The sequence below is a fragment of the Magnolia sinica genome, chromosome 14 (genome assembly GCF_029962835.1).
Source record: "Magnolia sinica isolate HGM2019 chromosome 14, MsV1, whole genome shotgun sequence".
Lineage (NCBI taxonomy): Eukaryota > Viridiplantae > Streptophyta > Magnoliopsida > Magnoliales > Magnoliaceae > Magnolia > Magnolia sinica.
In genome coordinates this window covers 79,974,410-79,994,255 of record NC_080586.1, presented here as the reverse complement: position 1 = coordinate 79,994,255, position 19,846 = coordinate 79,974,410, and the positions used below count along the sequence as shown (strand labels likewise).

The 19,846-nt window shown below is 40.1% G+C and overlaps 2 protein-coding genes across 3 annotated transcripts; one reads left to right on the top strand and one right to left on the bottom strand.

Moving 5' to 3' along the window:
• Positions 1-12,281: 12,281 nt before the first annotated feature.
• Positions 12,282-15,488, top strand: LOC131225051 (receptor-like protein EIX2). Its single transcript, XM_058220475.1, has 2 exons — positions 12,282-13,479; positions 13,552-15,488. Exons 1-2 carry the CDS (start codon positions 12,282-12,284, stop codon positions 15,486-15,488), a joined length of 3,135 nt encoding a protein of 1,044 aa, XP_058076458.1.
• A 2,066-nt stretch (positions 15,489-17,554) lies between these two features.
• Positions 17,555-19,383, bottom strand: LOC131225661 (heavy metal-associated isoprenylated plant protein 31-like). Of its 2 annotated transcripts, none has more exons than XM_058221227.1 (3): positions 19,309-19,383; positions 19,133-19,211; positions 17,555-17,930 (listed from the first exon to the last, which is right to left on the bottom strand). In XM_058221227.1, the coding sequence occupies exons 1-3, from the start codon at positions 19,312-19,314 to the stop codon at positions 17,605-17,607; spliced, it is 411 nt and encodes a 136-aa protein (XP_058077210.1). In that variant the 5' UTR covers positions 19,315-19,383; the 3' UTR covers positions 17,555-17,604. The 2 variants fall into 2 exon arrangements, 1 of the variants encoding a protein (XP_058077210.1); XR_009161465.1 differs by having other exon boundaries at positions 17,792-17,949; positions 19,309-19,358.
• Positions 19,384-19,846: the final 463 nt, after the last annotated feature.

Below are 19,846 nucleotides of genomic sequence, written 5' to 3'. Positions count from 1 at the left end.
CTGCCAACCGCATTCGAATAAGGCTCATGAGATATCCTGCTTTTCCTCATCTGTTTTGGGACATGTCCTAAGGAAAACTTGAGGAGAGACGCGTAGGGAACGCTCTCCAACTTTACCTGACCCATCACATCCTTGATCAATACCTACACATAAGGTATTTCTCCTGTGATTACCAAAGCCTACTCCTCCTTCAATCTCAATGCCGAGAACCATCTTTGCAGCCCCCCGATCCTTCATCCTGAATGTCCCACTTAACCGAGTCTTCAGTACATTGATTTCAGACATGTCATAATTGGCGATCTATATGTTATCAATTCCTGACTCACCATGAAGGAATCAAACCACTGCCTAGGCGACAGGTCGAACCACGACCTCCTGCAAAGTCTTTTCTCAGCCCCTTTAACTTCGAACTGATCTGGTTGCTTCATGTAAATCTGCTCTTTACTTTCCCTTATATAAGTGCAGACTCCACATCCATCCTTCCAGCTCAAGATCACATTGGCCAACCAGCATCAATCACGGATCTAATAGACACCTGTTATACCATCGGCGCAAATATCTCTGAGAAGCCAATCTCTTCTCTCCGAGCATAACCCTTCGCTACCAACCTCACCCTGTATCTAAGTTGTATCCTCCTGAAGATCCACCTGCATCCAACCACTCCTCAGCCCACTAGAAGCTCCACCCACTCCCATATGTCGGTTTGGTACAACGAATCCATCACATCGTCCATAGTCACCTTTCACTTCTCAGCACTAGGTTCACTTAGAGTCATCTGAATAGAAGATAAATCCCCTGCGATATTGGAGTTATCCATGTACCTTGCCGATATCCTGCGATCATGCTGTGTGATTCTTCTCACAGGTGGCTACTCCACCTGCTCTGTATCCCTGTCCGCGCGTCTCAGCCTTCTTGTCCTACCCGCTCATGTGGTTATGCCCAACATACCACACACATGCAGAGGTGAAATCTGCTACATCCACTGCAGCTCTACCTTTTGAAGTGCTCCCAATCAACCAATACATGTTACCGAGTCATTGCGCTTTCATGATTACCTGTGCCCCCTTAAATACCTTAAGGGCACTATCAATACCTGTGTACTTGCATCCTTTTGCTTTAAGTACACCAAGAGAAATTAGATTCTGTTTCAAATCAAGAACATGCCTGACATCAGTCAAGGTATGCTCCACCCCATCAAAAATCTTGATGCGCACCGAACTAACAGCCACAACATTACAGGCAGTGCCATTGCCCATAAATACATGTCCACCATCTCACTCCCTATAGCTGGTGAACCAACTCCGATGAGGAGTCATGTAAAAAGATGCCCCTGTGTCTAGCATCCACTCATCCTTACGATCATCGTATGGTCGTCTGAGAGAAGACACAGATAAAAAATTATCATCACATCTACTTGATCCATCTGACGTGACAGCATTCGCCTCCCTGTATGAAGCCTCAGAATCTTCTCTTTTCGATTTAGGATTTTCACAATCCTTCTTCACATATCCTTCCTTCCCACAGTTACAGCACTTTACCTTTCCTTTGCCCTTGCCCTTGGATTTAGACCTAGAGTCTGAAAAACTTGTACCTTGTTCAAAATTCCTACCCCTTGTAAGCAGTGCCTCAGAAGATATCCCCATGTCGGCGTTTAGTTTTCTCATAGCTTTCCCTTGAAGGGCTGAGATAACGGTGTCGACACTCACGGTTTTATTGGTGTTGCACATAGTGTCCTTGAATGACTCATACAACACCGGAAGAGAATTCAACAACATACATGCTTGTTCTTCATCTTTTATCACTTCCTCCATATCCAACAATTTACAAACTAGTTTATTAAAGTTACTGATGTGAGCCTCCAGATCTCCACCCTCTGTCATCTTGAAGTTATACCACTGCCGCTTCAAGTGTAAGTGATTTTCAGAGAATTTTTTTACATAGACATCCTCTAATTTTGTCCATAACTTAGCCGCAGTTTTCTCCCTCATGACATTGTAAAGAACCTTATCCATGAGACATAAACGGATCGATGATAAAGCTTTTTTATCAAAAGTATTCCAATCATCATCAGTCATAGTAGACTTTCGCTCCTCGAGAGCACCATCTTCGCCTTGCTTAAGGAACTCATCATCTTGATCTTCCATAACTTAAAATTATTTTTCCCTGAGTACTTCTCAATCTCATACCTAGTACTTCCCATTATTACTAATCCCTCAGATTCAGATCTGTGCCCCAACGATTGCTCTGATACCACTTGTTGGGATTTGTGTTGCGGAATCACACAGATCTAGATCTAGGATAGTAATACAATGACACCAAGCACACACAAGAGAACACAGATTTAACGTGAAAAACCCTTTCGGGAAAAAACCACAGCACAAAGCGACAGATCTCCACTATGAAAATAGAAATTACAAAGAGAGAGGACTTACCTGATTCGATCAACCTTGAATCTCACCCTTGCTACACCCTTTTATTTCCCTAGAACCCCTTTAGAAAGCCTTAGAATTATTTTTCATCCCTTTAGAAAAATCCTAGAAACACCTATTTATAGTTTAGGCAACTTCCCTTTCGCATCCCAGTTGTGAAAGGACTCAGATTTAAGACATATCGCAACATTCAATCACCATTGTTTCTTGTCGTGTGCTCCACTTGAGCTTTGAATCGGCTTTTTTTTGGGGGGGGATAATGCCCTTTAATGAGCCGACAATGCGAATGGACGGCGGGACACAACGCATCCACCATAATAAGCCCACAACACCCTCACAAGGGATACCCCCAGTGGTAGGTCTGAGATAGTCCACTTCCGGTATTGTACCTGTGGAATCCAATGCAAATACTACTTAACTGTGTATTGATTGGTCCATGTCATCACTGATGTTGTTAGGATTGGGTGATCCGGATTCATTATATCCTCCAGAGAAAAACTTTGATACTCTGGCAGCGTGTGTTGGATGATAACAACCAGGCAATATGTAATTACATAGAAAATTAATGCTTGCATTGCACACGTGTGGCATACTCGTAGTCAAAGTAAACCGTCCAAATTAGGATATCCAATATAGATGTACACTGAACAAAAGTTAAGCTTATTTGATTATCTAACTATCAGATTGGTGTATACTTATTAGACAATTAAAAATAAAAAAGAATTTATCAATCCTATTAACCCTTTTATTTTATTTGAGTTAATGTATGCCACGTGTACAATTTCTTAAAGACTATTGACAGATGAGCCACACACATTTGGAAGTTTATAAAAAATGACCAGTAGTGTATCAGACTGATCAGGTACGTACAGGAAAGGTACACCATTATTGCTACCGTACAAATTAGCAAAGCCTTTGACATGATTTTCCTGCCACTGGGAAGCTAGGTGGGGCCACTGTGATTTCTGTGAGAAATCCGTCTCATTTATCCATTGTATGGTAATTACAAGGGGTTATAGGGAACTGTCATCCTCCCTTTGTGAAGTTGACAGAGGTCATAATATCTTTTGAAAAACATACCCAATGAGTCCCACATCCACCCAGGTCGGTAGATCCGTGGCTAATGGCTCACCGTTAAGTATTTGTATTATATTCACGTGTCATTGAGTCCAAAATTCAGTAGATTCAAATGTCAGGTGGACAACACCACAAGAAATAATGTTGATTAAATGCCCACCATTAAAAACTTTTTGAGGGCCACTAAAATGTTTACTTCTCATCTAATCTGTTGATAAGGTCATACAGACGGACCACACAAATATCAGCTTAATTTTTGTGGGCCAGAAAAGTTTTGGATCAGTCTGATATTTATATTTTTCTTTCATCCAAGTCAGTTGGACCTTATCAACAGGTTGTATGGTCAACAAACAATACAGTAGACCTTAAGAAATTAATTTTTAATAATAAACATTCAACGAGCACTATTTCCTGTGGTGTGGTCCATTTGAAAGTTTTGCCTTCATAATTTTTTGGGACCACACCTTAAAATAAGATGCTATACGTCGCCGAGTGATGTTTTTGTTGTATCCATGCCCTTCATCTATTTTGCCAGAACATTTTAAACCATGAACCATATCCAAAGTTCATGTCGGGTACACCACACAATTGAAAACTTCCTGAGGCCATAGTAGTTTTAGTTAAGGTGATGTTTTGTGTTTTCCCTCCATCCTGTTAGTGTCAACTTATGAACAGGTTGTATGACTAATAAACATTGCAGTGTACCTTAAAATAATCATGTGAAATGAAAAAACACGCCCACATAATAGACGGTCCACATTAAAGGTCGGCCCCTTAATGATGAATGACCCACATTCAAAGTGAGGCAGCATGCTAGACTGCCCACTTGGAAGGTAGGGCCCACACGGTCTACATTAAAATAGAGTATTTTTACATTGTTGGGCTGAGAAATTTCACTTACGTGCCTGGCCGGGCCAGAGATAAATTACTTAGCTCATGGGCTGGGTTAGAGTGTAGTATGTGGATATGGGCCGGATGCTTCACCCAAGCCCAGTCTATTTGCCACACCTTCTAGAACTAATGAATATATCATTTCAGATTGAACGGCTTGGGCACTCATCAAGCAGGCTCGAAGGTGAGTATTCTTCAGCCTACAATCGAGACTGTTCATTCATCAGTTGAGCCAATATGAATAGAATGTCAAACGGATAGAAAAATGTAGCCAGCAGTTCAGAGTCATGGCACATGTGTGGCCCACCTGATGGGTGGGCCTGAGCCAATTTAAGGTTTTGGCCGAAACACATCTTGGAGGGAACCTGACTGTTGACCATCCTAGATCTTTCACATGCATTTCTAAATATAAAAATAATAATCTCTAAATGAAAATACAAACAAAAACATTCATAGTTTTGAAATGGGATTGAGTACTGAGTAACTTAGTAGGCTTTATTGTACTAGCCAACACTGTTGGGCCCACCATGAATGTTTGTGGTTTATCCATGCTGTCCATCAATTTTTCCGGTTCATTTTAGGATTGAGCTCAAAATTGAAGCATATCCAAAGCTCAAGTGGACCACAACTGCATAGGGAAATAGTGGAAATAATGATTTCCATGCTGAAACCTTCCTAGGGCCCACGGTGATGTTTATTTGTCATCCAACATATTCATAAGATCACACAAACATGAATAAAGGAAAAACACAAATATCAGCTTGATCCAAAACGTCTGTGGCCCCCATGAATTTTTCAATGGTAGATGTTCAAATCACACTGTTTCTTGTGGTGCAGTCCACATGAGCTTTGGATATGCTTTATTTTTGGGCTTAAGCCCAAAAATTATCTGGTAAAATAGATAGACATAGTAGATAAAATATATGAATCATGGTAGGCCCCACAGAGTTTACTCAGTACGCAAAGAGTTACTGGGAAGGCAATCTGCTTCCCTCGGTTTTTAAGTTACAATGCTAATCAAATGAAACAATACAGACCATCCATCCAATCCCACCCACTGTTCAAATGACACTAAGAAAGCCATACAATCTGATCCTTGGACTACAGTCATCCCACCAAGAATACCCATATCCATAGCTCAAGTGGTAGACTGAGTGAAAGATACCTCGTTTCAACACTGAGGTCTTGGCATCCATCCCTAGTGGGGGTGGCTAATAGTGAAGTGTGAACTGACAGTGGGTGTACTAACAAGCTTTAAAATAAAATTAAAAATAATAATAATAATAATAATAATAAAAGGCCTATGGATCCTATGCACCGATGGTAATTTGAGTTTCCAATACAAGTAGACTTGTAAGATTGTGCAAGTGGAGCCCATGATTTAGTACCAGTGTCGCCTATGGCAGATGAACCCAATGAGCCAAAAGAACAACACACTAACACCTAGTTTAAAAAACATATGAGTATTGAGCCAGCTGACCCTACTACGAAAAAGCGACCGAATCACGCGATGATTGGCCCAAGTGCCTAATTCAAGTCCATTTCCAACTTTTAAATGTCCTGAATTATCTTCGCACATGTGAACTTAAAATGTTCCACCTAAAGGAAATTAATTAAATTAATTGAAAACACAAAATTTAGACCTTTCACCATTTTATTTAACTATAGAGAAAGTTATAGAAAAAAAAAGAAAAGAAAAGAAGAGTCATCTTCATGTCTTAAGTCTATGTTATCATAGACTTGACTTGGAATTATAAATCATTTCGTGTTCCACTTGGGCTTCAATGCAATATAATGACTTGTCCGAAGAATGGGACATGCAATAAAAGAGATGCCAATTGAGACTTTTCTTTTCCAATGACCATACTTTTCTACTTCTCATGGATGCTAAATAAGTGGTTAGCATTTCGCTATTAATATACAAAGACTTCTCCAAAGAATGAGACATGCAATAAAAGAGATGTTAAATAAGAATTTTCTTATCCAGTGACTATACTTCTCATGGATGCTAAAGAACTGGTTATCATTTTGTAAGTTATTATAATACAAGGACTTCTGTAAAGGATGGGACGGACAATAAAATAGATGCCAAATGAGATTCTTTTTATTCGTTGACTGTTGACTATACGTTTTTACTTTACTTGCAATGGATGCAAAATAAGTTATTCACATTTCTTGAGCTATTACAATATAAAGACTTTTTTTCAAAATAAGATAGGCAATGAAAGACATATGAAGTTTAAATTTTCTTATCCGGTAATTATACTTTTCTACTTTACTTTCAGTGGACCTTAAATGAGTGATTATCATTTCTTAAGCTATGATTTTATTAGTGGCATATATATGACTGAGAATGCACAAACAATTTTTAAATAGTGTAGAACAAACAATAGAGTCCTAATTAATCAAGTCACTTTTAAACATAAATTTCCAAATTTGAAAGCTAGTCTGATGACAGCTTAGCCGTGTTGTGCAAGCAATTGGAAGATAAGAAAAATGACCGTGCCAGAACGGATATGTCAAGGTACCACAATTTATGGTATGGTGTCATCTCTCTGGTTGACAGCCACTTGGGCAAGACATCAACACCATCTACCAAGAAAATCACATAAGATAAAAATCAGGTCCATCCACTCATTAGTGGTACATACACTTAGAATCAATTGGACTTGGTAGGATTGCTCAACATTCACATTAAATTTATGGCTAGGATCTTCTAATGTGGGATATTTGGGGACATGGTCCATCCACAAGAACTAATGCAGGTTGAATGACTTGGAAATGCCCACTCCTAATTCTTGAATTGGAGGGAAATTTTATGCTCATGGTGCACATATATAATGTAACATGTCCAATAGATAGCATAAGAGGATAGTAATAATGATAATAGTAGTTGCTCAAGTGCACTTTGAATGTGCAGCTGCCTCACTGGTGGAAAATGAGGCACATGAGTGTGGGATTAGAGACACTCAACTAGCAATCCAGCGATGTAGATGCGAAGCCCAAGAGATCATCAGATAGGCCATGGCAGTAAAAATTATCTAAATGATTAAAAGATTGAAAAGTTCGTATAATTCTGTCATCTGCATCCGACCTATTGATCATATCTGCCAGATTTTATAAATGAGATAGCAAAATGGATGTACGGTGTGTGCGGAGAAAATACAAACATCATGGTGGGCCCACAAAGCTTTGACGCCAGCTAGTCCGCAAGCACTGTGGAGACTGTGGGCCGTACCATGAAGATCACCTGAAAAAAAAAATCAATCCGGTCCACTAATTAGGCAGACGTACGATTTAGATCAACGGTTTGGATGAAGAAGGCATGGCCCCAGTTGTACAGACAAAGGCGTAATTAAGGAGACTCTGTATGTCCTCGTTTTGAGGATCAGACTGGCACTTCCCTCCACTGTTTCTCAGAAATCCTACATACAGCCGTCGACCTTTCGGTACTATGGACCCCAAAATGGATGGACGATGATCCTTGTCCCCAAAAGTCTCTACCCCAAGATGTGCTAAGGAACTTGATAAACGGTTTGGATGTCTTAGACGATCAAGATGCCAGAGACTTGCCTTGTCAAGAGCGGAAACGGATTGGTTAGGATTGCTTGATCAGTGTTAAGAGAAAATGGTGGTGAACTAGCATGATGGATGTGTGCGGTCTTCAGATCTTATAAATTAAGGAGAGCGGAAGGAGAAATCAGCAAAGAATCAATTTCCCTTTTCAAAGCTTTAATTTTTATTTTTTTATTTTTTTTTTGGGGGGGGGGGGGGGGTAGCTTGTTAGTACACACCCCGATGTTAGTACACACTCCACTGTTAGTCACCCCACTAGGGAATCGACACCAAGACCTCAGTTGCGAAATGAGGGTTTCTTCACTCAATTTATTGCTTGAGCTATGGATCAGGGTATGAGAAAATGAGCTTGCCCATGGGGACACATGATGGACAAGTTGCATCATTCTTAAGATAGGGATTGGTCAAGGTAGGAAGAACGTAATCCAATGACCTAGATCTTGCATATGTTTACCACATTTAGATATGTTGAAAATTAATTTTAAATAAACTAATTGTTATGGGTGAAAATATATTGGTTAAGGAGAAGAAGTCAGCTTAGATATCTGTGCTCATTACATGATTAGCCAGTGCCAATCATGACCAAAGAGCTCATCAATGGCTAGAAATGGCATTCTGTTGTGCTCTATTGTGTGACACTTACTTCAAGGCCGAGCTCCTCCACGACCCCTGTAACGTACGATAATATGAAGAGGATAGTCATTCCCAAATTAATCATTATTTTACTAAGGGAGCTCAGTCCCAATGCTCAAATACGACGTTCAGGTGCAGGTCGGTGATCTGTTCGATGTTGAAAGAAAACTCGAACACGGCTTACTAGAGAATACAAGTCGATAAATTACTCCTTGGGATGACTATGTGGGCCACCTCGGATGTTAAACATCGGCCTCCATGTTGTTTCTGGTTTCTACCTCTCAGATCTTATCGAAGAGATCTGTCCGAGATCTTTGCCGAGGATATTGGAAGATAACCGCGACACCAAGATCTTTACAGAAGATCTCGGAAGATAACTGCGACACGCTTGTGATAGGATTCCCTCTATAATACGCACCTACTAAATAGGGAGATTACCATCTATTATGGGTAAAACTGGATTGGTTAAGAAGAAGGAGTCAGCTCAGACACATGTGCTCGTTGTATGACTAGTCAGCGTCAAGCATGACTAAGGAGCTCCTCAATAGCTAAAAAGCTATAGACCACTACTGGGGAAACAACTACTCTACTCCCCGAGCTCGGCCATTAGAAGATGAAGTATCTCCACTTCCATCAAATGTCGAGCCTTTCCATGGTCCCATCCATTTCCAACATGCTGCTTGGAACATCTCTTGTTAGGGGCCTTCGATGTATGACCTTTCAATGGGTATGACTCCGAGTTGCTAAACTCAGAGGAACCCCACCCCGTACAATAAGATGAAGAAGATGGTCATTCCCGATTTTCGTTTATATTCTTACTAAGGAGAGGAGCTCGGTCTCAGTGCTCGGACATGATTCCCAAAAGCAAGTCGACGGGTCGATGATCTACCCAGTGCTAAGGAGAAACTCGACCATGGTTCATTGAAGAATCCAAGTCGGAAGACTATGTGGGTCAAATTGGACTCTCGAGATCGGCCTCCTACTACATATCTCACTATTCAGGTATTATCAAAGAGATTTGTCCGAGATCTCAGCCAAAGATCCCGAAAGATAATTGTGACACGGATTTGCCCGAGATCTCACCCAAGGATCTTGGGAGATACCCGCAACATGTTCGGGATACGAATTGCTCTACAATACGCTGCTATTAAACATGGAAATTGTCCTCTAACACCATCACCCCTCTTCAACTATAAATATGAGCATATCTAATGGTGAAAAGAACACACAATCCAACCTAGAAAACACACTAAAAAACCTTACATTCTACTAGATCTAGCTTGTCTATCTGAATTTGGCATCGGAGGGTCCCTTGCTGCAGTCAGGGTCCATCTTTGTCTTCTCTTACAAGTATTAAGTGGTCTAAAGAGGACGTCCAGATTTCTGCATTGCACCATCTACACAATTGCACCTTTCAACTATCAATAAGAGCATCTCCAATAGTGAAAGGTACACACAAATCACACCAAAAAACCCTATCTTCTCTTGCAGATATCAAGTCATCTCCATCCTGCCCATCTTGATCGTGTAAGATACCCAAAAACCCACTCATTCCAGTAGTGTGGTCCACTTAAGCTTTGAATCTCCCTCATTTTTAGCTCATAAATGAGCTGGCAAAATGGATGTAAGGTGTAGAGAAAACACAGTCATCATCGTCGCCTACAAAGCTTTGACGCCAGCTAGTCCGCAAGTACTGTAGAGACGGTGGGCCCTACCATGAAGATCACCTGAAATAAAAAATCAATCTCGTCCACTAAATAGGCAGACGTACCATTTAGATTAACGGTTTGATCAAGAAGGCACGGCCCCAGTTGTACAGACACAGGCGTAAGGACACTCTGGATGTCCTCGTCTTGAGGACCAGACTAGCACTCCACTGTTTCCGAGAAATCGTACATACTCGTGGACCCTTCCAAGGTATATATTGCCACTGTTTACTATGGTATATATTGTCTACCTAACATTTAGATGTCTCAATTTTAGTCTCTTCCTAAAATGAGGTAAACCCTAGATGTAGAATATATACATTAAGGAGGGCATTTTATAAATTATAGGGTTAAATCCCTTCAATTGAGATTTTACTATGCATTTAAAAAAAATTAATACCTTAAAAACTCAAGTCGGTTACTGATGAAAACAATGCCATTTTATAAATTATACATTCAACAAGTGTGGACCACTTTTAAAGTCATGAATATTTTACATGACTCAAGTGTTCTTGGACCCGTCATTTCATCGGTTTGGATTGATAGGAAGTGAATCCTTTCAAAAAACAGAGTTGTACAAGCTAAGATCAAGGAGGGCTCCACAAAAAGATAAGGCCTCACCTACCAAAGATAAGCCACCGAATCACGCGATGAATCCCCACCATTAAAAGCTTCATGGGGCCCATGCACAAAAAAAAAAAATCACTAAGAACTTCAATACGTAGACAATTAAGGAAAGAAAATGTATACATTACACACGTGCCATACAAGTAGTCAAATTAAACTGTCCAAATTAGGGTATCCAATGTAGATGTACTCTTAACAAAAATTATTCTTATTTGATTAAAAAAAAAAAGAAAAAAAATTTAATTATCAATCTTATTAATTTTCACAAACAAGACTCCAGGAATCAGAGGTTAGGATGGTTCAACTAATCTAATCTTGGGATTGTAACTTTGCTACAGTAGGCTGCATAATCCTGTTATTTTATTTGATTTAATGTATGCCACGTGTACAATTTTTGAGTGCTCATGTATCAAGCTCAACCGCAGCCTGAGTTTCATGTAATTTCTCTTCTTCTAGACCGTTGAGATGGTGGGCCGTACCATGAAGATCACCTAATTTAAAAAAAATAAAAAAAAATCAATCCCGTCCACTCTGCCCATTTGAGGTGGGCCCTGGTGAATCCCACTGTAGGGCCCCATGAGTATGATGTATTTTCATTACATCCACTCTGCCCATCCATGTTGAAAGCTCATTTTATAAAATGGTACAAAAAATGAAGTAGATCCAAATCTCATGCGGAACACACCACATGAAATAATCTTGATTGAATCTCCACCATTAAAAGCTTCGTAGGGTCCACCAAAATGCTTATTGTGGATCCAACCTGTTGATAAGGTCACAAAGACCTGGATGAAGAGGCTACACAAATATCACCTTGATCCAAAACTTTGACGCCAGCTAGTCCACAAGATCACCTGAAAAAAATAAAAATAATAAAAATCAATCCGGTCCACTAATTAGGCAGACGTACTATTTAGATCAACGGTTTGGATGAAGAAGGCATGGCCCCAGTTGTACAGACAAAGGCGTAAGGAGACTCTGTATTTCCTCGTTTTGAGGACCAGACTGGCACTTCCCTCCACTGTTTCTCAGAAATCGTACATACGGCTGTCCACCTTTCCGTACTATGGACCCCAAAATGGATGGACGATGATCCTTGTCCCCAAGATGTGCTAAGGAACTTGATAAACGGTTTGGATGTCGTATACGATCAAGATGCCAGAGACTTGCCTTGTCATGAGCGGAAACGGATTGGTTAGGATTGCTTGATCAGTGTTAAGAGAAAATGGTGGTGAACTAGCATGATTGATGTGTGCGGTCTTCAGATCTTATAAATCAAGGAGAGCGGAAGGAGAAATCAGCAAAGAATCAATTTCCCTTTTCAAAAGCAGAGAGAGAAGTAATGGAGAGTTGTTATTCTCAGCAGAAAGGCTTTCTTATTTCTCTGTTTCTTTTAAATGTATTAATATATTGGGGAGGATATTGGAAGGTGAGTGGTTGCTTCGATTCCGAGAGAAAAGCTCTGACTACCTTTCGGAAGTCTCTCAACGATTCCTTCAATATTCTCTCTTCATGGGATGATGATGCCTCTGACTGCTGCAAATGGAGAGGAATTACCTGCCACAACATAACTGGGTACGTTGTTAAACTCGACCTCCATGGCAATGACTCCCGTCTCGGACTAGGTGGCAGAATTGATCCAGCTCTGGTTCAACTGAAGCATCTTCAGTTCTTGGACTTGAGCTTTAATGCTTTTAATGGCGCACCAATTCCAGATTTCTTGGGTGGAATGAAGGAGTTGAGGCATTTGAACTTGTCATGGGCAGGATTCAGTGGGAGAATCCCTCATCAGCTTGGAAACCTCTCTAAACTCGTTTCCCTGAAGCTTTCTTCATCTTCTTTGAGTGCCAAAAACCTTTGGTGGTTGACAAGCCTACCTTCTCTCAATTACCTAGACATGTCTGGAGTGGATCTTTCCATGGCAAGCCATGATTGGGTGCCCGTAATGAACATGTCTCCTTCCCTTGTTGAGCTAAGCTTATTCGATTGTGGTCTTTCATATATTTCCCCAACTCTTCCTTCTGTTAATTTCACATCTCTCCGTGTCCTTCGTCTCAGTGATAACAACTTCAACTCTAGCATTCCAAACTGGATAGCTAACATTAGTAGCCTCGTGTTTTTGGATCTCTCATATAACAACTTTCATGGTGAGGTTCCTTATCAATTTTCACAACTTCCTAACTTGGAAGAGTTGGTGCTGGGATCAACTGATGATGATAACCTGAGGGTTGATTGGTCAGAGTTCCTTGAAGGCAGCTGGAGGAAGCTGAAGATACTTCGTCTATCTTTCAGTCAGCTGCATGGAGGAATCCCCAACTCTATTTGGAATATGACATCACTTGAGTCTCTCTCTTTGTCATTCAGTGAGAATATAACAGGTAGCATTCCAAGAGCCATAACTAAGCTTATCAATTTAGAGAGCCTGTCATTGTACGGATACCAAATGCATGCGGCCATTCCTGATTGCTTATATGAGCTAAAAAATCTTAAAAGCCTTTCTCTATCCGATTGCATGCTGACAGGCCCAATCCCTGCAGCTCGTCTTGGAGGATTGTCTTCCTTAGAAGAACTAGATCTCTCAGGGAATCAGTTGAATGGGAATATCCCTGCAGCTCTTGGAGGATTGTCTTCCTTGCTATATTTATCTCTCCGTGGGAATCAGTTGAATGGGAATATCCCTGCTTCTCTTGGAGGATTGTCTTCCTTGGAAGAATTAATTCTCTCGGGGAATCAGTTGAATGGAAATATCCCTGCAGCTCTTGGAGGATTGTCTTCCTTGGAATATTTAGACCTTTCAGTGAATCAGTTGAATGGGACAATCCCAACAACTTTAGGACAACTTTCTAACTTGTATTCGCTTGACCTCTCTTACAACTCCTTGACAGGAAACGTGTCTGAAAGTGTTTTTGAAAACCTCAAAAAGTTGACGTCCTTATATTTGTATTCCAATTCTTTGGTTTTTGTTCCACACTCTGATTGGGCCCCTCCATTTCAGCTTTTTGACATTTACCTAAGATCATGTCATTTAGGTCCTCGATTTCCTCTCTGGCTACGTACACAAAAATATGTAAATTACTTGGATCTCTCTAACACAGCCATCTCTGGAATCATCCCCACCTGGTTTTGCGATTTAACACCCCAACTTCTTCAACTGAACCTTTCAAATAACCAGATTTTTGGCCAATTGCCCAACCCTTTAAAAATGCCGCCTCATGCCTACATTGATTTGAGCTCGAATAATTTCAGTGGTCCCATACGTTGCATATTGAATGGAGCCTCTTTTCTCGATCTCTCCAACAATCAATTTTCTGGGCCAATCCCACCAAATTTTACATCCACATTGCAGTATTTATATTACTTTTCTGCCAGAGGTAACCAAATCAGTGGCATGATTCCCTCATTCATAGAAGGAATGAACTCCTTGTCTGTCCTTGACCTTTCCCGAAACAATATAGGTGGTATCATTCCATTGAGTTTGGGTAATTGCATAGCACTCAAGGCACTTGATTTGAGCAAGAACAGGTTATCGGGAGGAATACCCACGTCTTTGGGTCTATTACGTCAACTCCAAACAATGCACCTGAGCCACAATAACCTATCGGGAGAAATCCCTTCGTCTTTGAAGAAATGTGCTAGTCTGGAGACTCTCGACCTTGGACGCAACAATTTCTCAGGTTACATTCCCACTTGGATTGGCAAAAGCTTTCCAGCTTTAAGAATTCTGAGTTTACGATCAAATATGTTTACTGGCAACATCCCAGCACAACTATCAAACTTGACTTCTCTTCAGATCCTTGATGTGGGACAAAATTGTTTATCTGGCTCAATTCCTCAATGTTTTGAAGATCTCATAGCCATGAAGAAGACAAACCTCAATCTTTCCTATGGAAGAATAGGAACATATTATAATGAAAACTTGCTTGTGTCAGTGAAGGGGCTGATTCTTGAATACACTAGAACAATATCATTGGTCATATGCATGGACCTTTCAAGAAATAACTTATCTGGAGAGATCCCAAAAGGACTCATAAGTCTTTTGGGATTGCGAGTCTTAAACTTTTCGGGAAACCATTTGACCGGAAAGATCCCAGACAAGATTGATAAATTGGCATTACTAGAGTCTCTTGATTTCTCAAAAAATCAGTTTTCAGGTACAATTCCTCTAAGCATGTCAAATTTAACTTTTCTAAGTTACTTGAACTTGTCATTTAACAACTTGTGGGGGGAAATTCCATATGGAAATCAGCTCCAAACATTTCAAGATCCTTCTATTTATATGGGCAACAACAGACTTTGTGGACCTCCTCTTCCACATAAGTGTGTTAGCGATGAGACTCCTCAAGGTCCAATGCTTGTTAGTGGTGACATTGAAAAAGATGAAGAAGAGGATGAGATGCGTTGGTTTTGCTCTGGACTGGGACCGGGATTTGCAATTGGGTTTTGGGCCTTCTGTGGCATTTTAGTGCTGAAGAGGTCCTGGAGGATTGTCTATTACCGCTTCTTTGATGAGATGAAAGATAGACTTTATTTTAATTGTCATTGTACATGATGCTAGATTGAAACCTAGGTCATGAATGATGAATAATTGTTTGTAACCTAGGTTGATTTTCTTTTTGTTAGTACTTCTTATGAAAGTTGTAATAAATAGCTTTATAATTAATGAAAATTTGGGGAGGGAACTGGCCAGTGTTGCCCCTCTAATGTATATGATTTTCGAGTATCAATAAAATTACAGGCGGTGTGCTCCCACCTTTTTGTGTGTGTGTGTGTGTGTGTGTGTGTATCTTCGTGTTTTTTATAAATGTGTTTCATTCCTATAACAGAATATGGGTTAATTTGGCTTTTTGCTAAGATTTCCCCAAAGAAATACCTATTCATACATATATAAAAATAAAGTATGGACTACTACGTACCGATGGAGCCAATGACTATTCATGATTCCATATTGAATCAATTCCATACCGGTCCAAATTAGAGGAATGTTATGGTAAAACTTCGTTTGAAATGATGTGTGTGTGTGTGTGTGTGTGTGTGTGTGTGTTTGTGTGTGTGTGTAATGATACATGTTCCTACTTTATATGCTTCAGCTGCTCTACTCCTCAATTGGGCCACACCTGAAGAGAAACGTGTGCTTAGTAAAATTGGTAATGGTACATATTTAAGATTATACACACCTAATGAGTGCACTAGCTTAATTAATTTTCAAACTCACATATGAAGGGAGATACTTTCCATGATCTAGCTAGTTCATCCATTGTCATGTGTAGAGAGTTCGGTTAGCAAGTACAATTAATCCACTGACATTCTTTGAATTCTCCAAACAATTGTTGTGTTCATCATAGAATGAACTATTTGCCTAGCCTCTATCATATGATTATATGGTTGGTGGATTTTAATTGTCCATTTAGTAGAGTTCAATCTGGCCATCCACCATAGAAATACCAATTATTTGGGCATTAAGAAATAAAGCAGCGTGCATGAGGAGAGATGATAGATGTACGTCATAGCACACATGATAATTTGGAGCTAATTAAAATCATAGCACATAGGATAATATGGTACAATATCTAGGCCAGGTCTCAATTCGGTCTCTATGTGAACATGCTTGATCAAAAAAAAAAAAAAAAAAAAATCACTTCACATGATGAATATAGGCCATTATAGATTTTTTTCCAACTGTCCATTTTGATCTGGCTAGAGATTGGATTGACCTGATTTGTGGCAAGGGTTTCTTCATTGAAGCAGGCCATCTCCACTAACACTCTGGATGATCTCCCTTGGACGTGCTCCTCACTTGTCTGACTTCTTCTTGTCTTCACCTCATTTCCACTAGGGTCATTTGGATGGTAGTAAATGGTTACATTGTAAATAATTTACTAGTAAATCACTTTTAAGGTTGTAAATGATTTATAGCCTGTCTATTTGACTTTAAGTTGTAAATGATTTACTTACAATATTTGGATAGCCTGTAAATGGTAGAAGAAATCTACTTTCTAGGATTTCATTAAAAAAAAAAAAAAAATAGAGCCATTACAATCTCCTTATTTACTAGTAAATGACAAAAATACCCTTACACAACATCGCGAATACCCTCTCTCCCCCTTTAGAGTAACAAAGACGAATAATCCCGAGCGCTATAAATTATAGTGCTCCTAGTTGTGTTGGGACCCTTGAATAATTTGATTTCTCGATCTGTACCATCCATCAGGCCCATCACAAAATTTGCAGGCTACCATAGAAAATTCACACTGTTCAGACTATTCTAAGCATCCATCAACAGCTTACACTATGAACAGCTGTGATTGTTTACATAAGAATCGGTGGATTGCTTATGTTTCTAAACAACCACTATTATCAGTCAATCCTAACCATTGCACCAATGGCCTGCAAATAGATGGATATAAATTGAAAAAAGGGCAAGTATGGATTGAATCATCCAACAAGTGTGATATTTTGCATTGTAGACCTTGAAATGAATACTGGACTAACGGACAGCATAGATTGATCGATCAGTCAGACTATCAACATCTTCCAAAACAAGAAGGAGCACCGTAACTTATAATGATATGAACCACTCGATCATTTCTCAATAACAAAACAATACAACCTTATCCATTGAACATTTAATAAAAATTAAAAATTAAAAATAAAATAAAACCACATGATCACATGATGGTGCATGCATGTGGATTTTCATCGCTGAAAAGGGATGCTACAGCTTCATCAGATGCCACAGCCACTGAGTAGGTCGCTGGAGTATGAAAGAAAGTATGTACACTCGCCACATCGTTGCTGGACCGTTCGTAGTAGTGGTTCGCTATGTGGGCCGGGTATTTATAAAATGATGAATAATGGGAGTAAGCTGGGAATGGCCATGGCTCGGCAGCCTTCCCAGTCCGACGGACGGTCTTGATTACCTTCTTCTCCTCCACTGCATGACCTCCTACGGTAACCTTCTGTGTTTCTATTTCTATGTCTATTTCATCTACTCCTGCGGAGCATGGAAAGAACTGAATAAATCAAAATGCTAGTTTTTTTTTTTTTCTTTTTTTTACACACGCACACACACCCCCACACAGTCACGCCAGTGGAATTTCACCACCTATAGGCACTCGAACCCTTTGACGGGGAGTTGAAACTCCTGGGAGTCCACCACCCGAGCAATAGTAAGGACCCAATCAAAAATGCTAGTTATTCATCTATGATTATGATGGGGTGGCACATGTGTCAATGTGTCATACGTGTTCAAGATTCAATCAGTTCATCAAGTAGGCCCCACTTAAGACTTCCACCGTACGTACATGTATTAATATATAGTACAAATATGGCATGGATCCATCTTAAATATAGACCATTGGTTTCATTCCTTTAAAATGTCTATTTCTTTGTGCATGTGTGGCTCGGGCAGGCTCGGGCAACCAATTCTGCTGGGCTTAAACGGGCCTGTCTGGTGGGCCCATGCAAGTTCAGGCCAGGATCAGGCTCTGGTTCTTAACTGTTGGGTCGACCAGGGCCTAGCTTGGCCTGACACAAGCCTCTTCCATTGCCACTTGTACTTGGGTAACATAAATTTTTGTAGGCCTAGGTCCATTTTCAAATAAGGCCCATACCTGACTTTGAGGTTTTTTGTACGCCCAATCTGGACCCATATCCAGGTTGGACCCCTGACCCAGTGTGAGAAGCTAGAGAAGTCATTTGCATTTTGGAAGCTGGCAACTGAATCTGCTAAGAGATGACAAGGCTTTGAATATTGAGTTTGTTTATGGTGCGTTTGGTTGCACCAAATATCATGAAATTTCATTATATGTTGCGCCAAAATAGACTGACTAATCATGAAATATCATGGTATTTGGTGCAAACAAACATGCCACTAATTTACACAAGAAGCATGCTTAGGATTAGAAAATGTGCATTACTGGATGGGGTTCATATAGCTGCATATATGGCTCAACAATCCGAACCACCCTTCTGGTGGGCCCCATTACGAATGACTATGTTCTAAGAACCATATCATGATGGACAGCTTGGAATTGCAAATCATATCATGTTGCAGCTAATCCAAACAAGCTGTGACCAACACAAGCCACACTCAAACAAACTCTTAGGCCCTGTTTGGCTGCACAATATCATGAAATTTTTTGATATTTGGTGCAACCAAACAAAGCCTGAATAAGAGATTGATCACGTATATACCTTCGAGCTTGAAGAGAGCTTTCTGAATCTTTGTGGCGCATCCCTCGCAGTCGAGGTTTGGGACCCTCACCTGTATCACCTGCAACCGGGCCGCGGCATTGATCAGACGTTATATAGCATGTGATTAGTCACTAATTACAATATAATCACTACCAAAAACCAAAATGGATACATACAGACATGCTTTTGTAGTTTAATTTGATAGAACAAAATGTATGTGTGTAGGAGTATTCTTGTGTAGAAATAGAAGTGTGTTTGGGATCCTATTTATAGAGAGAGGCATTTGAAGGTTTGATCTCGGAATGGAATGAACGGCTAGAAGTATCCTATAAGGAAATTGTGGGTAGTCTTTTTGGAGCGTTGGATTTTGAAATTTGAGAGAGAAAGTGGGCCAAGGCGTGCAATGGTAAAAAGAAAGGAGACTTTTCAGCCCTACAAAAGCACTTTTTTTCTTTTATGTCCCTTGCAATAATGAGAAAGCTGGTTTGGAAGGCTGGGAGATGGTGGTGCACTCCCAGACACATGTGCCAGTTTTACCCAAGCTGGTCACTAGGTGGGGCCAACCATGTAGCTTCTCCCCCTCAAAAATCAGGCTAGCCCACCTGCTTGGTGGTCAGTACTTGTATATTAAAATGGACATCTTTTCTAATTAACTCTCTATTTTCTCGTGCATGGGGTGGCCCACCAAAATGAGTTGACATTTTTTTCTTTTTC